The 18,209-nt window shown below is 44.5% G+C and overlaps 1 protein-coding gene across 2 annotated transcripts in view; it reads right to left on the bottom strand.

Moving 5' to 3' along the window:
• Positions 1-18,209, bottom strand: part of TRPC5 (transient receptor potential cation channel subfamily C member 5) — a 139,297-nt gene that overhangs the window by 6,560 nt on the left and 114,528 nt on the right. For both annotated transcript variants that reach the window (XM_030576272.1, XM_030576271.1), the window contains exon 7: positions 16,374-16,569. In XM_030576272.1, the coding sequence (XP_030432132.1) occupies positions 16,374-16,569 (196 nt within the window). The remainder of the gene's footprint in view (positions 1-16,373; positions 16,570-18,209) is intronic.

Here is an 18,209-nt window from a genome sequence, read left to right as displayed (position 1 = left end):
GCTGTTTAGCATTTATGTTAACACTACCTGACGTCAGATGACAATATGGCCTGATTCACATTGCGCTGGGAGGGGGCAGCCATGGAATTTTCTGCTTGTGCAGCCAATTCCATGAAGGGTGGCATCTGCAAACCCATTGGACTGGGACGCTGGTCCCCAGAGCCGAACACTGGAGGAAAAGTGTAGGGTGAGGTGATGTGATTGGTTGCATGTGAGCATGTTTGTACTAAGCATTCACCAACTACAGCACTGCACTGATGCTGGCTAAGGTTCCCCTACACCTGGGGAAAATGGGCACACTGGGTTCTTGGCTACATGGCATTGCCCTGACTTGATTAAAATACAACCAGGTCTTGCCAGTTGAGATGGAACAGAACCATGTTTTGATCACGCACCCACAGTATGCTACAGCTCTGGATTTCAATAGGGCTGCAGCATAAGTCAGGAACACGTTCAGTTCAGCCCACACAGGAAGCATGTCAGATCAGCACCACACTATAGCAGGGGTATTGAGACCATTGACCCAAACTGCAAACCCCATATATGATGGAAACCACTTCAAGCCGCAGCACCCCTATTTCCAGCACCTATGCACTGCAGCCAGGTTTTCCGCACTGGTAGCTTTCTAAACAGAGGTGGGATCATAGAGGCAGTTCGCCTTGCCTTGTCTTTTGGCCTATGTTACATTTTGGCCAGATCCTCGGATGGGCATAACAATAAGTAGCACTGAAAGGCATTAAAAGAAACAGCATCTTAACTTACCAGACAAACTGGAGCCGAAATATATGCAGCCACATGAAAGCTTTATAGGCAGCCTTCTTCCAGGGAAGCTACTGGAGCTGTGCAGGAGGGTGGCCAGAAAGTAACGAGACCCACATAACCCTGGCTACTATCATAGCCAACCAAGATTTCTCTTCCTTATTGTGCAGAAGAAATGTACTACCCAGAGTACAGAGAGGCTAGGAACAGCAGCCTGAGCAATGCTAATACTTTTGAATGGCCTCTGTTTACTGTGGAAATGAACTTTGCACTGTATGATGATGAATTTTAAATGCAAGATAAACTTTTGGAAAGGAAAGGTGGGAGAGAATCCTTTTCCTGGCACACATCTCTGTGTGCATACTTGCACAGACATTCAAAGTATCACAGATACACTTCCTGCAATTTGCAACATTTTGTTATATGGTTGCAAAACTTTCACGCTGATACCTAATCCCCCCAGCAAAACTCAGTGCAAGGCTGAACATACTAAACACTTACATGTCTAAAATCATCCCAAGTGGTCTTTTATTAGCCTTTTTTATCCATGTGGCTGATCCCAGGTATCTTAGTAAATATAGCAATGCAGTAAGGTCCTACAGGATAAAATGCTAGCAAGTCTTTATTTATTGTTGGACAACTGCTTTGCCTAGTGTTATATTTCAGTCCAGGTACTGAAGTGTTAGTTATTTCACAGAGCAGGCACATGGATAGAGCTGAAGTCCATGAAAGTTGCTCTTTTCCTGTGGACTAGAAAAGACCAAAGTTGATATGTTGTTGCAACTACTATTCTAATTTGCCTCTATGTGTTTCTAGCTCAGAAGCAGGGATGGGAAAAAGAGACTAGCTTCAGAGATACTAGAGAGAAGGCTGTCAGAAACTGATGATCAGCTTGTGCCCTGTAACAGGAGATTTGATAGCCCTTGTATAGGTTATCCTAGTTTGTTTCATTGCAATTTCTATTCTTATTCATGTGTCTAATTTTCTTTAATGTCACTACGTTATTTGTTTCAATAATGTTCTACAGTTGCAAGTTGCACAGGTTAGTCATATGTTGTACAGAGAAGTATTTCTTGATTCACAAACCCAAGTCTCTTTTGCGACAGCTTCTGATTCTCCCCTTGTGTTACTTTCTTGCTCCCTGGGAGTCACTCTAATCTTCTGGCCACTGATTCATCAGAATTCAAAATAAACACAAGCATGGCTAGAAGATGGGATCATTCTGCATTTTTTTGTCCATTTTTAATGATCTTCTGTATATTTTGAGTATGACCTTTGAATCTGTATGTAGCTTAGTGTTTAAACCCCATCCAGGGATTGGCAGAGAGCACTCTCTCTCTCTCTCTCTCTCTCACACACACACACACACACACATACATGCACTCAAGGTCACAATAGCCTACTGTGGCTTGCAGGGTCTGATAGGGTAGCAGGGCTTGGCCAGCTGTGGTGAATTGATGGTACCTAATTTCGTGCAACATGTTATAAGAAGGCTGAATGCTTGCTGGAGGACCTAGCTGGTAGTGGGAGATAAGTGGCAGTTGCAGGGAAGAGTTAGTAGGAAGGAGGAAAACAGCTAGTTTTTTGTTGTTTTGTTGGGTTTGGGGGTGTTTAATCAAACTGACATTTTGTCTGAATTAAGCCTTTTTGATTTCTCCATTTCAGACCAGAATAGGGCCTGGTGTGTGTGTGGATGTATGTGTGCAGGGTGTGGTGTGGGTGTAAAGTTTTGGGGTAATTTTGCATAGCCCCTATAAAACTAAATGTGCCCATCTTTTGGGCTTGGAGAACCCTGGTCCCAAACCCATTTGAGCTTCACTTGATTTGTCACACACACACAACTCTAGTATGATTTCTTTTAAAAAGGCAAACAACTTGCTAAAATCTGACCCAGATTACCCAATCTTGTCCTCATTTGCTGCTGTGAATTCCCTGGAGATTCCAAATCAAGCTTGTTTCAGTTATTTGCACAGCTGTTTTGAGAACCTGAATGATTAGGGCAAAGCTATTTGCCTGGTAGTTTTACACTGGGAATGTGCAATGGAAAGGCTATTTAGTTTTACTGAGAACATTTTTGTGTCAGGCAACTGCCCTTTCCTCATTCGAATCCCTCTTTAGAACACAGGTCAGAGGCAAAGTTGTTCAGTGATCATTCACCACAACCAAAGTATTTCTTGAAAAAACCATCTGTCCTGCTCTGAGTTTTGTGCTTCACCGATCACTCAGTGCATTATAGGCCAAACTCATTCCTGCAGCGCACTGAAGTTAGTGCAGCTACCCCGGGGATGATTATGGCCCTATGTATTTGACTTTGTGGTCAGCTCAGTTTTGAGTGCAAGTTCCTCAGGGAAGAAACCGTAGCTTTCTCTGTGTTGTACAGGGCTCAGACCACAACTGACATTTAATAAGTAACAAAAACCCCTAATAAGGCAAGTTGCTAGCATTTCTTTGAGATGTGTGTTTCTGTGAGGGAGAAGGGTGCTGCAGTTTCACAGATGAATATTAAAAGAGCAACTTGATTAAAATGTCATTCTCGGTAGCATCAGCCATATTCCAAGCATCTCAACATACCATCCAGAGCAATTCACTTAATGCAACCTGGAGTGACTGTAGAGAACAGGAGTATTCTGTACTTAGCACTGACAGCTCAGCTAGGCTTTGGCATTGTCACCACTTCTATTGAGAGAGAGGGGGGAGGTTGGCCAAGATACGAAGCTTATCCCCTAACCTTTCACCACAGCCGGGCAGAGCAGAGAACTGACCATGGTGGGCCCCATTCAGCAGGCACAACTCCAGTGGAGGTGCTGCACCTCCCCCACCTTGTATTGCAATGTTAGCTGGGCTAGAAGCTCAGGTCTTGCTGGGACCCATGCTACTCTCACCCCTATGCTACTCACTGAGCTGGGCAGACTCTGATTCCCAGCTCATTTGTCATTTTTAGATGATTTTTTTCCCCATCCACTAGTTCTAATGTGCTCTGCAACGTGCCCTTGTTGCCATAGCAATTCTGTATTCATATGAAGATTAGATTTCACTGCCCTTTCTGTAGGTTCCTGCGGGCCACGTCCGTGCCACTTATCCCGTCCTCCGGGTCATCACTCGCTGTTGTAGCCTTAGCACATTTTAGCTCTTCTGGCTGAGTCAAAACCGCTTAGCCCAGTCAGCCCCCAAAAACAGGGGCACGGCATTTTCTTCCAAAGAAACGTTCTCAGGATCCACTGCAATGAGGCTACACGGTAGTGTCTGCACAATCCTTTGGCAAGTCCCTGCCAGTTAAAAAGATAATTAATCTTGCCTAGAGATCCCCAGGTGGAACTGCTGCAGCCATCTTAGTTTGGTGGCCACACAGATTTTCTAATTCAATAGCAGTGCTGTATTCGCAGATGTGCCAGCTCTGAAATAATTACCTACTACACTAATTATCCAGCATAAGTCAAGCACTAATCTCAAGCTTTATCACTGGGTAGGAAACCTGTTATTTACATTTTTTAAAATGTTTTACCCAGCCACATGATTTGAATCATGCTTTGCCAAATAATGGGCCTGATCCTTAACTGGTATAAATTTAGCATAGATCCATCACTGGAAGTCCGTCTTATCTAGCTATCTTAAGTGGCCCCATTAACATGCTATCTGTGCACCTCACAATCTTTAAGGTATTGATCGTGACAACTCTTCTGATAGGTAGGAAAGTGCTTTTATTTCCATTTTACAGCTGAGGCCTGGATCCACAAAGGCATCTAACCCCCAGACTTGGTTACCTCAGTCCCAGTTTTGGCTCCACTGCAATCCACTAAACTCCCACTAAACCCTATAGGCGCTTACTCACTTGGTGCCTATGTTTTCAAGGCAGAAGTCCCCTAGGTACCTATGTTTCTGCCTCTGGGCTTGTGGACAGCTGCCTCCCTCTAGGCGTCTGGACACCTAAGACAATCTCTCACCTAAGCCCGAGGCGGTGGGTTCCCATTTGTGGATCACTAAGCAGAGATAGGCACCGAAGTCCAGGCCAGAGGGAGGAACCTATCTCTGACATACACTCCCTGTCATTGGCAGCTCCCATTGGCTTGTTTAGGTGGCTCCCCGCCTGGCACACTGGCTAACATACCTATCACTGTGTAACGAGACTAGACGTGTAACTCGGGCTTTGTCGATCTCAGCGGTGTTCCGGTGAGTTACTAGGTGCTGCAATACGCAGCGCTGCAAGACCTAGGCCTCTTTGTGGAACTGGGCCAGCGAAACCAAGTGACTTGTGCAGGTTTGCCCCAGTTTCCTGAGTCCCAGGCTAGTGGCCTAATCAAAGCACCACCTTCCCTCTCAAGTCAATAGAGTCTTCCAGATTTACACCCACCGAAGATCTTGTATCTTAATACATGAATGGGCTGCTTGTAGGCTACGTCAGCACATTGTGTCATGCCATTTCATTGGGCAAGATTAAACTAATGAGCCCTTGGCAGCATATCAGTACAACTCATCAGTTACAGTATCATCCAAAGAGAATACACTCAGCACATGGACCGTCAAGCACTCCGACATCTTCAAATTTCATTTTACTGTACATGCAATAATGAATCCCCACTAACTTCATCCTCTCCTGCTAGGCTGAGGTGCACAAGTGTCTTTGATCCCATTTTTATGAGAAGGGGAAGAAATGTGTTCCAAGAACACCCACCTTTCTGCAGAAAAGGGGAGAGATCGTTATCAATCTAGCCTGCTCCTATTCGGCCCCAAAAAGCCTCTGTGCCCTGCTCCCATATGTTGTTACATGGCAGCAGCTAGTGGGCTAAGTTAGAATCAGGCTGCCTGGCAGGGACAGTTTTCTGCTTGTGACAACACCCTTTGCTTGAGTATGTCACAGGGAAGGTGCAAAGTGGCTCCCCCTTCCCACAAGGGCCACTAGCAAATACAATTCCTGCACCCAGAGTGTAGGGGAACTGGTCTCTGCTAGTGCCCCAAGAAGCACCAGACTCCTCAACAGGTCACTGAGATGGTGTGGTATCACACAACCACCAACACAGGCCTGAGTCTATTACACCCAATCCAGGCCTCAGTTTGGGGGACAGAACTAGCAGTCCTCGTGTGTTAAGCTGCCTGGGCATAAAATATAATGGAAGCCATCTTCAATATAAGTCCTACATTGGAAGGTACCTAAAATTCTGCCAAGGCTTTAGCATGAGTCTAATTGCAGCTTATTATTAACTACAGGTCTGCCTCAGTCACACGTCACTCCCTGGAAAGGCAATTGTTACTATGAACATGTCCATCAATTATAAATATTTATTGCAAGTGCCTTTGGGGATTACAGTGCCACGCACATACTCAGTGCCCAGTAAATAAGAAGAAGAACTAATTATCTTTGTTTCATTGATCAGTCTTTCATAGAAATGGATGCGTCCATTTGGCAAGTCGGCTGATTTTGCCAACTGAAGGGAAGCGTTCAGTGTATGTTTGGAAAATGCACACTCCAGCATCTCTGCTATTTATATCTGCCGTGGATAGGATACATTTGGTAATTAAAATCTTTATTCTAGCTTACACTGCAGTACATTCCACAAGGTATTTGGGTTATACACACTAATTACCTCTCATCTCCCAGTAGCATATCTAATGGGAACAATGACAGCTAATGAGGAGGCCTGGGACTATAATATTTGGGGAAAATATAGAATCGCATTCCATGCTGTCCTTTGTGCTGTTTGATTATTTTGGGCTGACAAGAGAGATGCATGTGGCACAGCTCTTTTCTTTTCCTCACTAACATGCCAAGTTCAGTTTTGATTGAATATCCCACATAAATCAGAGCAGTATAAAGGTGATCAAGCCAAACAGTCCCCTGAAAAACACCAGCAGGAAGAAATGATGGGAACGATATCAACAAAGGCTTTGTTAATCCTGCTTCCCATTGTTTCTCCTATAGCGCAGTCTGAAAAGAGCCTTTTCTGCATACCAGCTAGGCTGATAGCATTACCAACACAAATACATGTTACCTCACTACCTGCTGCTGTGTCAGACTGAGTCATCCACACCAATCAGCAGCAAACAATTGAAGAGCTGTGGTGATGCATCTAAACGACACTAGCGCTGCTGAATGTATTATGTGCATGGTAAAAATGAATCTGCGATGCTTCAGTTCTCCGCGTGCCCCCCTCATACATAAAACCTTGCCTGTGCTTCATGTCCATAGTATGTTGGATTTGGAATGGGGAAGAAAGCTGATGCATTTTGCTCTTGAGCAGCGAGGACCCAGAAGCAAGGGAGAGATAGAAAGCCCGTTTTTCCAATCTGGATTAAAATATGGATTTCAAACACACCAAAATGTGTGGTGTTTGCATCCTAGGATCCAATTATGGCCTATTGTAAAGGCATAAGACATTTTTAAAATTGGGATTCCGGTTTCCAGCATTCCCAAGATTCAAGGGTATTTTGGGTCTCCGGCTTTGGTTCAGCTTGTTCTAAAGGTAGTGGCCATTTGCAATGTTTAGATCTGGATTCTGAATAACCCCAAAGTACATTTGAGTCTTTTTGCCATCACCTTCTACAGTCGGTAAATGTTTACTAGTAGATTTTGCACTTAATTGACCAGAAAAGTAGCGATACAGTAACCTGCTTGTAAACCTAACCCTGGGAGCTGTTTTCTCAAGTTGCTGGGATTTTCTTGACTCAAAGCGAAGAGATTTGGTATGAGATTTGTTACTCGTCCATCTACCTCTTCCCGCTCCTCTCCCAATCCTCCACTGCACTCATATTCCCTTTTCGGTTTTTGATGACTTCATCTCCTCCCATATACTCCTATCCCCTCCTGGCATTCCCATCCCAAATAATAAATAAACAAGCAAAATACATAATTAGCAAGAAGCCTGAGTCATTAACCAAAACAAACACATAGTGTTATTGCGGTAACCCCTGTGCTAGGATTCCCCTTCTCTCCAATTGTCTGTCTTCGCTTGCTACAATTTGCTTACATTTAAAGGTGGTAAGGTCACTGGGGCAGGACTGTGTCGCTGGTATATTTTGTAAAATGCCTAGCACCAATGGGAGCTCAGTGCCTGCTTACTGAGGTTCTTACGCATGGATTTAGGTGCCTAACTGTAAACTCCCATGTTTGAAAAATGTTAGCCTAAATGCCTGGATCATTTAATAATACTTCCTTAAGCCAAAGGAAGGGAGATTATTATAAATTAATAACTGATCCAATATGTTTTTTGGCTGATCTTTGAGCTGCAGATGTGGCATCGAGCCGCGAGAGTGGGAAAGCCTTTATTTTTCTACAAACTCTGATACTCGGAGGCTATAATGAAGGGGCTGACAGGGCCTTAACTATAGTGTGGCAAGAACTTCATGCTGTAATCACATGAATCCAGAAAGATATTTACACCAAAGAATTCTGTTTCATTAGACAGTCTCCAGCTTGTTTTATCCAGTGGGGACTATCCTGTTTACCTTATTAACACTGATTTAGTGTAGACTGCAGTTTGTTGAAAAATGAGTCCCTAGAAATTTGGAATCCTTTAAAAAAAAGCTATGTTTTCGAGGGCTCTAATGCATCTGTTCGTATTGCCTCATCATCAGCTGGGAATTCCCCCACCCCATTAAATTCCATTTGACCCCTTTTCCCCAGATAAAGCACCTTTTAATATATATTTTAGGAATATGTTGGAGGGAAAAGAAAGAAAAAAGACAGTCAGAGAAGCAGAGAGAATACTTTTCCTCTACCTTTTGATTGTGTTGTTGTCACTCTTTTAACTAAAGGCTCTTTTACACAGCAGCCCGAGATAATGTTAATTCAGCTTGTCAGGTCTGAATAAAGAACAGGAGATTGCAGCAAGTTGCAACCTCTGTGGTTCCATCTGGATATTTTGACTTCCATCATGTAGCTATAAGGAAACCTTGCTGTGCTGTAGTGGGCACAGAGCCACAGACTTGTCATGTGGGGCTCTGGCAGGCTGAATGCAACAGGGAAAAGAGAACCCATCAGTATTGGACTTGTGAGTGTCTCTTTATCAACAAAGCAAACTGGGAGTCATGGGTAGGTTTTGAGCTCATCCTGATCCTTGGCTTGCCATTTAACACTTTTCTTCCTCTCAAGAAGACATGAGCTGGGTGGCTAGAATGCTACAAGGGGATTGGCTTTGAGATAAAAAGCAACTGGAAGGATTTAACTGCCTGATCCTGCTGGGCCCTCTCAAGGGTATAAGGGTTTACAGGGTTGGGCCCTAGGACGGAAGCGTTCTATTTGCTTATTCTTGCAACAAAAGAAGAATGCAGCATCTGAAGTCAGAGCACACAAACTAGATCCATCTGGAGGCCCGGCAACAGCAGATGAATATTAACAGCGTGATTCAAGTCCGCAGGTGATATGTAATTAGGCCAAAGCCAGTGAAAAGACAAACAGTTCTACATCTTCAAACGACTATTTTAGCTTGCTAGAAAATGAACAGTTAAACTCCCCTGCACTGCACAGATAGGCTCGGAGTCTGATTTTACACACGTCCTCCTGTCGCTGCATTGTTGCTGCACCAACCCTCCCTTCAGTTCCACATGAAGCCTTACAAGGTGTCCCCCACCAAGCCTCAAGTACTAGAGCTATGCTAGTGGGCCCTGTGAATCATGCAGCTTCTCACGAGATGGTGATTACTGCTAAGGAAAACAAAGGCTCACCATCCAACTTTCCTACATCTCATGTACAGAGATGGGGCTACAATGCAAACTTGATTATCCCAGTATCACAGGAGACATTTAATACACATGGATAACCAGGAGAATTTTCAATGTAGTGAACAGGCATCAGAGGACATGACCCACTTTTGGATAGCAGAGTAGCAGCTAACTGAGGTTTGGGTAATTGCGATTATGTTATAGCTAAAAAGATTCCTGGGCTAAAAATGCACTTGTGCACAAAACACAGGAAGTTGCTTTGCAAATTGGAATTGCATGTACAATGAGATGTGCATGCATGGATCCCCGAGCTGCATGTGCACACTGGATGTTTTGGGTACCCGGTTTGTGTGTGCACTTTAAACATGTAGGCTTCAGTATCTATTGCATCTTACCATGACATTCATGTTATTTGAACCAACACAGGGCAGGACTGAGGCCTAAGTCATAAACTGTGTCAATTCCACTTTCTACATTATTGTGCATAATTATTAGCACAGCATCATAACAGAATACACCACTCAACAAGGACAAAGCTACATGGTCTTTGCCCAAGGGATCTTACAATGTAAGTAAAATTATGCCAAATAAAATTGGGGGACACATAATGATAAAAAAGAGACTGACAATTCATTTGCAGAGCAAAGCTAAAGGAGTGGTGTACACATCCCACTTTAAAACTTAGTTGCTTTGCTACTAGGCACATATGCAGCTTCAAGAAACACCAGTCCAAATCCACATGTGCAATAAGAGCATAACTTCATTTCCTGCTGTACCTCAAGGTACATAAACAAATGCAGGCCTTGATTTGCCCTTGATAACAAAGAATAGGTGGACCCGAAACAAAATCCCAGATCCAAACACTTTTCCACTCTTTGGGGAAGCTTGGATACTGATCTAAACGTTGCAGCGGACCTCACTTCTCTTACGGATCGATTCACAATGCCTAAACACATCCTCATTCAGGTGCAGTTCGGATCCAGGTCAAGATCCAAGTTTTGTGGCTTCGACCATCTCCTGAAAAACCCATGAGAAGAATCAACAAAAATGACAAGTTTCTGGTTCCCTAGAATGCCAGAAAGAATATCGTGGCTTGAAGTAAAAACCTGGAAGTTCTTGTTATCTATTGAATGGTTACCAATGCTAGCATTTAGTTATGCAAACTAGGGCATGGAGAATGAAATCTCATGTTTTGTGCCATTAAGCATGTACTGCCAGGGTCAGAAAGGAGTCTTTCCCTTCTCCCCAAAAACAACATTTCACAATTCACTAGATGCATTATGGAGGTTTTATATCTTCCTTAGAAGCATCAAGTGTTTGTCACTATTGGACTTGCTGAATGGATGGTCTGATTCTATGGGTCTATGAGGTATAATGCATGTCGCATAAATGACTCTCAAGAAATGAGAGGCTGGTTTTATTTTTGGACTTCTGTATGGCTGTTATTGATAGACTCATAGTGAACATTGAGAAGTATACAACTATCTAAGATGGAAACTGTGGTATCTTGAGAAGTGTCTCATAAAACTTGTTCCCGTACATACACCTGCATTCTTCAGAACCTATCACCCTCAACCCTCTTGGCATGACTCATACAAAGCCTCTCTGTGGCATCTTTAGGTCTTCTTGGGAGAAGCTGCAATATGAGGCAGGCACACACAGAGAACCGATTTTGAAGTAACTTTAATACTAACAAGCGGGAAGATCAACATGCAAGAAAACTCTCTAACTTGATACATGCTATTATTCATTCCAATTCATTCCGAACTCCATTTCCCCACTCTAAGAAAATGTAAATTGACACAATGCAGTAATATCCACCATGTCTCACAGTCAGAATGATGTACCTAAGCAATATGCAGTTGATGTGAGCAGAGAACATTAACGTTTTCATCAAGCCTGCAGGTAGCAAACCATTGTGACAAAAGGGTGACAAGTGAAATTCTGACACACATTACAGTAGGCAGTAGTTACAATTGTGGCACTGAAGGAGTTACATTAATGCACAGAACCAGAGGAACAGAAAGCCAGAGAGGTCAGAGGTAGGAGAACTTCTTGTGGGAAATCCACTGCTGGATTAAATTTATCTCTTAAATTTATCTGTGTCTTAATTACTGTGCTGTCTGCTGCTGGCAAAGCAAGAAAATGCCATCTAAAATGTAGTCAGAATTTCCTGGTAGTGTTATTTATTTTTAACCACCCATACCAACTGTCCTTGTTTACTACACATAGGCCCTATATTTTTAAGGAGAATATTTGCCATTTTATCACTCTGTCTCTCCAATAACAATGTACTAATCCAACATATTCCAATCCGGAGTTTAAAAGTATGCTCCTTTTTTTTCTGCCCAATGTCCTAATTTGTATTGCTCAAGCATTGGCAGGCACGTTTTTACTAGGTCAGCCAATCTGCTGTCAGTGATACACGTGCATTTGGCTGTGATTTTCAAGTGTAACAAACACTTGAGATGAGACAGCCAGTCACTGCAAACCTCATTTTTGTGGGAAGTGTTTCTTAAATCTCCTATAACTTGATTATCTCTATGGGGGAATAATCATCTTTCATTTTAGCCTGCAAGATTCCAGAGCACTGTCCCAAATGTATACTGTGTATAGGCATTAGCCACCTTTCAAAAGACTGGAACACAACAGCTGCCTCGTAGAGCACCACAGCACTACACAAAAGGAGGTGAGGGAAAACATCCTATCCAGTGAACAATGCAGGAGTGATTCACAAAGACTGGCTGCAAGACGCAGTTGAATTTGGCCTGGGTGCTGGGAAGAACACTCCAATTCTTGCTAAAATTGCATAGTTTATTAAATGACTATAAATGTTCAACATCCTATTTTATAAAACAGCCAGTAAACCCATGCTGGAGTGTTGGCTCCGTGCCACTGGCTGAATCACCAACACTACTTCTTACAGATTCCCTAGATTTTTCTTGGAGGCTTCTCATCCAAATACTAACCAGCGCAGAACCAGCTTATCTCACAAGATCACAGACTCAGGATTTTCTGAGTGCAGACAAGTGATGGCTTCAGCTATTACATCTATCTTTGGCTCACGTTGCTTTTGCTGTCTGCGCAAGGTTAAGATAACTGTTGATATAGCTCCTGTGATGAACTCCCACGGGGTATCACAAAACACCTAGAATCTGAATCCATCTGGGCCATGATTTCACAAACCATGCTGAATGTTTACCCTTGCAAAATGCATGTGCATCTTTGGTCCCATAAAAAAAACTGCATTCCTGTGTATTAATTGGACCTAGCATTACCTATAGATTTATATTACACCTTTCACAAGCATCAAGATGCTTTGCAGAATTACCATCCATACATGCAGAAAGACTCCTTCACTTCAGACGCAACCAGATGGTGACAATATGAGAAATAACTTATCACATAAACTGACCTCATTACCCACTCTGTTACTTTATGCCACTCATGAATGATGGAGCTACCTGGCCACCCCAGTCTCATGAAGATAAATTTCATTGTCCTTCTACTTGTCATCAAGGCATATTCCTTCTGCATTCCTAGCTTGATGCTATTTCTGTCACTTCTGGACAGGAATTTAGATGAGGGAGCCAATCGTGCGAGACATACAGTAGTGTTCTGTGCTGCTATATAGAACATTCTGATCCTCAGAAGTTGATGAGGCCCAGAAATGTATTGAAACATAATGAGGTGTTTGGATTTTGTCTGCCTTCTTGTTTGGGCAGTGTAGTGGCTCCCATGATCAGATATTGACAATGGTTTGGCAAACTGGAAACGCACGCGGGCTGTGCAGTGAAAAATCATCTAACTTGCCACAAGGTGCTCCCCAGGGAACAGACAGTTATTGAAGTCTGAAATAGCTTGGTCCAAAAATCATAAAACTCTTGCAGCTCAGTAAATTGTGAGTCCCCTTAAGCTGTGCAGAGGTTATGCCATGTGTCTTCTGCAATTATCATATGGCTTCATATTGTGCTTTTTCTAACAACCAAGAACAAAACCCTGTTGCTGGGAGAACTGACTGAAAGCAAGAAAGACCTAAGTTCTCTCTCTTCTAGCCTCACTGCAAATGCAGATGCAGAGATGAAGCACGCAGGGAAAGATTTATCATGGTGATATTATTTGGTCTTTTGCTCCTCAGGTCTGCGAATGCTGCTGAGGCAGCAGCACACTCACGTGTGGGAGGCGGGGAGGGGAAGGAAGAGCTGATGGTGTTGCTGAGGGGCTCATTAGCAAGTGGTGTGGATGAGCTCTGATTGGAATACTGTCCCTTCCATCTCTGGGACACGGTCATGCTAAGACATACTCCCTCACCCAGTCGTTTTGCCAGTGTTCACTCTTCTGTGGGAACTTGACTGTGGCAGAAGGCTTTTCACTGGGGTATGTATAAAATGGACTGCACAACTCTCTGGGTCTCCTGATCCTAGTGAAGTGGGTTGCTGTTATCTAATATGCTTTATATCCCCAGTGAAGATAGCATTAAGATAAGAAAAGCTGCTCAATTCAGCAGCCAACCCAAAAAGGGGGAGCTTTGTTCACTTTCTGTGAAGGCAGGTTAAGAAAATGAACCACAATGATAAAACTCAACCAATATTAATTAATAGCAATTAGGAAGCATATTGATTCCTATATAACCCTTAGAAGAGGCGGGGGACATTTTCTAGCCATGAGAAATGCTGTAAGCCACCAGTGCAGAAATGCCAGCTTTAAGCATTGAGCTCTTTGCAGGTTCAGTTTGTGCTGCATCAGGACAGCCAGTAGCTGATTATCTCTTGCCTCCCAGGCAAATGTCACTGCGCTGTGTGGGAATTTCTGTATTACATATTAGGTGACAAGGAAATCATCTACCATCCCCATCCGGTCACTGTCACAAGCTATAGTAGGAAGCGACCATTCCGCTCAGCGACAACTTGACAAATTCGTCAGTGTGAATAGCTTATCTGAGCCCTTTGTCTGCTGATCTTTCCCAGACAGACATAGATTTTGATGCAAGAGTTCACTGTTCATGATTGTTTCATAAACCATTTACATCAACAGTTTTCAGTGTATGGGTTGTTCAGACTGTGCACCTCACCTAATTGTTATTCCTTATTGATGGTGTAGGCCTGGCTCTCTAAATCACGAGGTGGTGTTTCTGGTTTTTGATAGGATGGGCCTTTAGACAGGAGAATAATCAATACGAAATAACAACAGTGAATAGGAAATACCATGGTTCTCATGACAATCTTTGGTTGGGCTTTGTGTCATCCACAAGCCTAGCTGAAGCCAGGTAAGGAAGAGGATTGGAAAAGCATGTCAATGAGACTGTCTGGGTTCCCCACATATCCCCCCAGAATCTGAAGGGTCAGCGCAGTTCAGAGAGGTAGTACAGAAAGCACCGACACACGCTGAAAATATTTATGCCTTTGTAGTGATCTATTTTCCAACTGGCTGGCTAGGTTAAGGGCCCAAGTCTTTCCATAGGCTTTAATGTGAATTAGATCCCTACAGCAATGCAGTTCTGCCCTGGTGGCTAAAGGCTGTTTTCAACTTAGCTTGCTAGTTGGGATTGGCATGAAGCTGCCATTGAGTTTGGAATAGGAAGATGCAAGCAGACAAACAAGGTCCAGACGCTCCTCTGTATACAGGCAGGGATTCAAGCATAGCAATTGCTCCCTCTCCTTGCCCTGTTTTGTTGGAGCACTGCTCCCATACACCTTCCCTCCTCTGACTGGTAAGGTGAGAACTCACCAGCCAGGGGAGTCTGACATGGGAGCAGCAAAGCTGAGGTGAATTTCCTTTTTTGACTCTTCATCCTCGTCCAGAGTAAATAAAGGCATTTATAGAAAGGAGTGTGGGAAGCCCAGCCAGGGATGTGTCAGATCTCTGTGTCACTGGCCAGCTTCGGGGCAAACATTTCTTTCATTTCAGATACTTTTTGACTTCTGTTCCCGTTCCCAGATGATCCAGCACTGCATCACCCCATAATGTCAAGATCCACGATGACAGCAGCCAAAATTGTCACGCACCCCCTCCCCCCAAATCTAACCTACTTCAAAAACTCTGTACACAAAGTTTAGGCTCCCTTCAGGCTTATTTACTTAAGGGCCTTAATAAAATATAGAATGATGCCTTCCCAAGATCACAAACTGAGGCGTTCTTGATCCTCTCAACCTGCTGTGCCTAACCCCTCCTGCTCAAATACCAAACGTCATTCAGAGTCCAGTTTTCATAACATTGACAATGTGTCCCCAATTCTGCCTTTGGGCGTTCAAATTGGCCCTTCGGTGCTTAAAATGAGGGTATGGTTTTAAAGACCAATTTGAACACTCAAATATGGAATTGGTCAAATTTGAAAGTGGACCCTCAATGCCAGACATAACTGAGCTCAGGTCCTGCATTCTGCATGGGCGTTATCCTAGACTCATTGACTTCACAGTTGCAGGATCAGGCAATTACACGATTAGGTTGCAGTTCTGTTGAGAATTAAATGATTTCAGTTGGTACATTTTGGAATCAAAAGTTGCACAAGTGGCTCATTGCACATATAAGGAAAGAGGGTTTGGATAATAAATGATAGGACTGAGGAGAAAAGACACCAGAAAACATTGAAAAATGAAACAAAAAGTGGAAAAGAACCCAACCCCTTTCAAATAAAACCACTCAGTTGCATTGGGTTTCCTGTGTGCTCTAAGGTAAGTAAGTAAGCTGTGAATGGCAAGGTGATTAATACTCCTTAGGGCAGAGTTTAAGAAAAAGTAGGACAGTTAACAGCTGATAACCTCTGCATTCAAGGAGCATTAGAGTCTAGCAAAGCATCATCCATGAGCACCGGCTAGTGACTGGAAACTCCAACACACCAGCTGTGGTGGAGTTGAGGAAATAGCTCCAACCATCCTGGAAGAAACCCTGGGACACAAATGCTGCATGTAAGGCAGATAGAGCTTGCAGAGAAAATCTGAACGGAAGATGGAGGGACAACTTACAGCGATCAGCTGGTAGGAGTTGTTCATCATGGCTATGAGCATGTTCAGCAGAACGACCAGGGAGATGACATTGTATGTTCCGAACATGGTGGCTCCGACAAACTCCGTGAACTCATGCCTAGCCTTCACGTTGGTGACGTAGAGATTCAACAGACCAAACACGGACCAGAAGAGCGACTGGAGGGTCTCAAAAAGTCTGCAAAAGACAAACTGCACTTTACTACTTAGGTCTGGAGGGACAAGAAAAACAATTGGGTCTCTCTGAGCCGTGTCTGTGATGAGAGTGAGTACAATGGTGCATGGCAGCATAGGGCTTTCTGCACCATAGCCAGGGTGAGGGTGGGGATTGTGCTGCACTGTACCATAGGGCACTATGAGTCATCACCATGAGGAATATGGGTACTGGGGTGCACTGCACCATAGGGCTCTGTGAATCACAGCCATGGGGAGGGCAGGTACAGGGGTGCACTGCACCATAGGGCTCTATGCACCCTGGCCATGGGGAGGACAGGTACTGGGGTGCACTGCACCATAGGGCTCTATGCACCCTGGCCATGGGGAGGGCGGGTACTGGGGTGCACTGCACCATAGGGCTCTATGCACCCTGGCCATGGGGAGGGCGGCTACTGGGGTGCACTGCACCATAGGGCTCTATGCACCCTGGCCATGGGGAGGGCGGGTACTGGGGTGCACTGCACCGTAGGGCTCTATGCACCCTGGCCATGGGGAGGGCGGGTACTGGGGTGCACTGCACCATAGGGCTCTATGCACCCTGGTCATGGGGAGGGCAGGTACTGGGGTGCACTGCACCATAGGGTTCTATGCACCCTGGCCATAGGGAGGGCGGGTACTGGGGTGCACTGCACCATAGGGCTCTATGCACCCTGGCAATGGGGAGGGCAGGTACTGGGGTGCACTGCACCGTAGGGCTCTATGCACCCTGGCCAGGGGGAGAGCGGGTACTGGGGAGCACTGCACCATAGGGCTCTATGCACGCTGGCCATGGGAGGATGTCACAATGCACTGCACCACTGGAGCCATTCAGCCTTCAGTGCACATGGGCAGACTGCATCCCTGCATTCACACTGCAATGAGTGTGCTGAAGAGCAGAGCCTATTCCTTCCTTTCTGGAGGGTCAGTATGTGCTTCCCTCTTGCAGGCTACAGACCATCAGCCAGTGCAGGAGGGAGCTGCACCCTGGCCCACAGTGTTCTCGGCCCTGTTTGGCATTTCAATGGCACTATGATTCCCGTGTCCTTGTGCTCAGGGGGGTGCAATGACTGGGGCCATAACTCCCCTTGACAGGTGCACAAGGAGATTCCCCTTCACACACACACTGACAGACATGATCGGGCCCCTCTTGTTAAAAATTTGCATGCCACAATATAAATAATCTCTCCCATTCCCACAGTGCCTCTATCTTGAAGAGCTCTACATGCTCAGGCAATGTTTCAGTCACCCCTGCAGTGCAGCATGGGAACATTATGACAACACGCAGCCCTATTGCATCGCTGGAGAGGACGGGAATATCACATCCACCTGAATCTCCAAGTGTGATATTGGCAAAGAGCATGAAATTACCTCAACTGGATATTAACCAGGACAATGGGGCTCAGATCCCTACTCTGTATCCTTGCATCACAGGTGGTCAGGGATCCCTGTATTATGGCTCATCTGAATGGCAGAACCTACCACAGTACAGTGCCCCCTGCATTATGCAGGAGCACTGGATCAGCGCTGACTCAGAAGAAAGTGTGTCACCTAATGAATGCAGCATGATCGAGTTCTCCTTTGAAGTTGCCTGACCCCACTTAACTTTAGAGCTGTTGAGATCAT

Source organism: Gopherus evgoodei, chromosome 9 (genome assembly GCF_007399415.2).
Source record: "Gopherus evgoodei ecotype Sinaloan lineage chromosome 9, rGopEvg1_v1.p, whole genome shotgun sequence".
In the NCBI taxonomy this organism is placed as follows: Eukaryota; Metazoa; Chordata; order Testudines; family Testudinidae; genus Gopherus; species Gopherus evgoodei.
The sequence above is the reverse complement of the archived record's forward strand: the minus strand, read 5'-3'. Positions and strand labels throughout refer to the sequence as shown.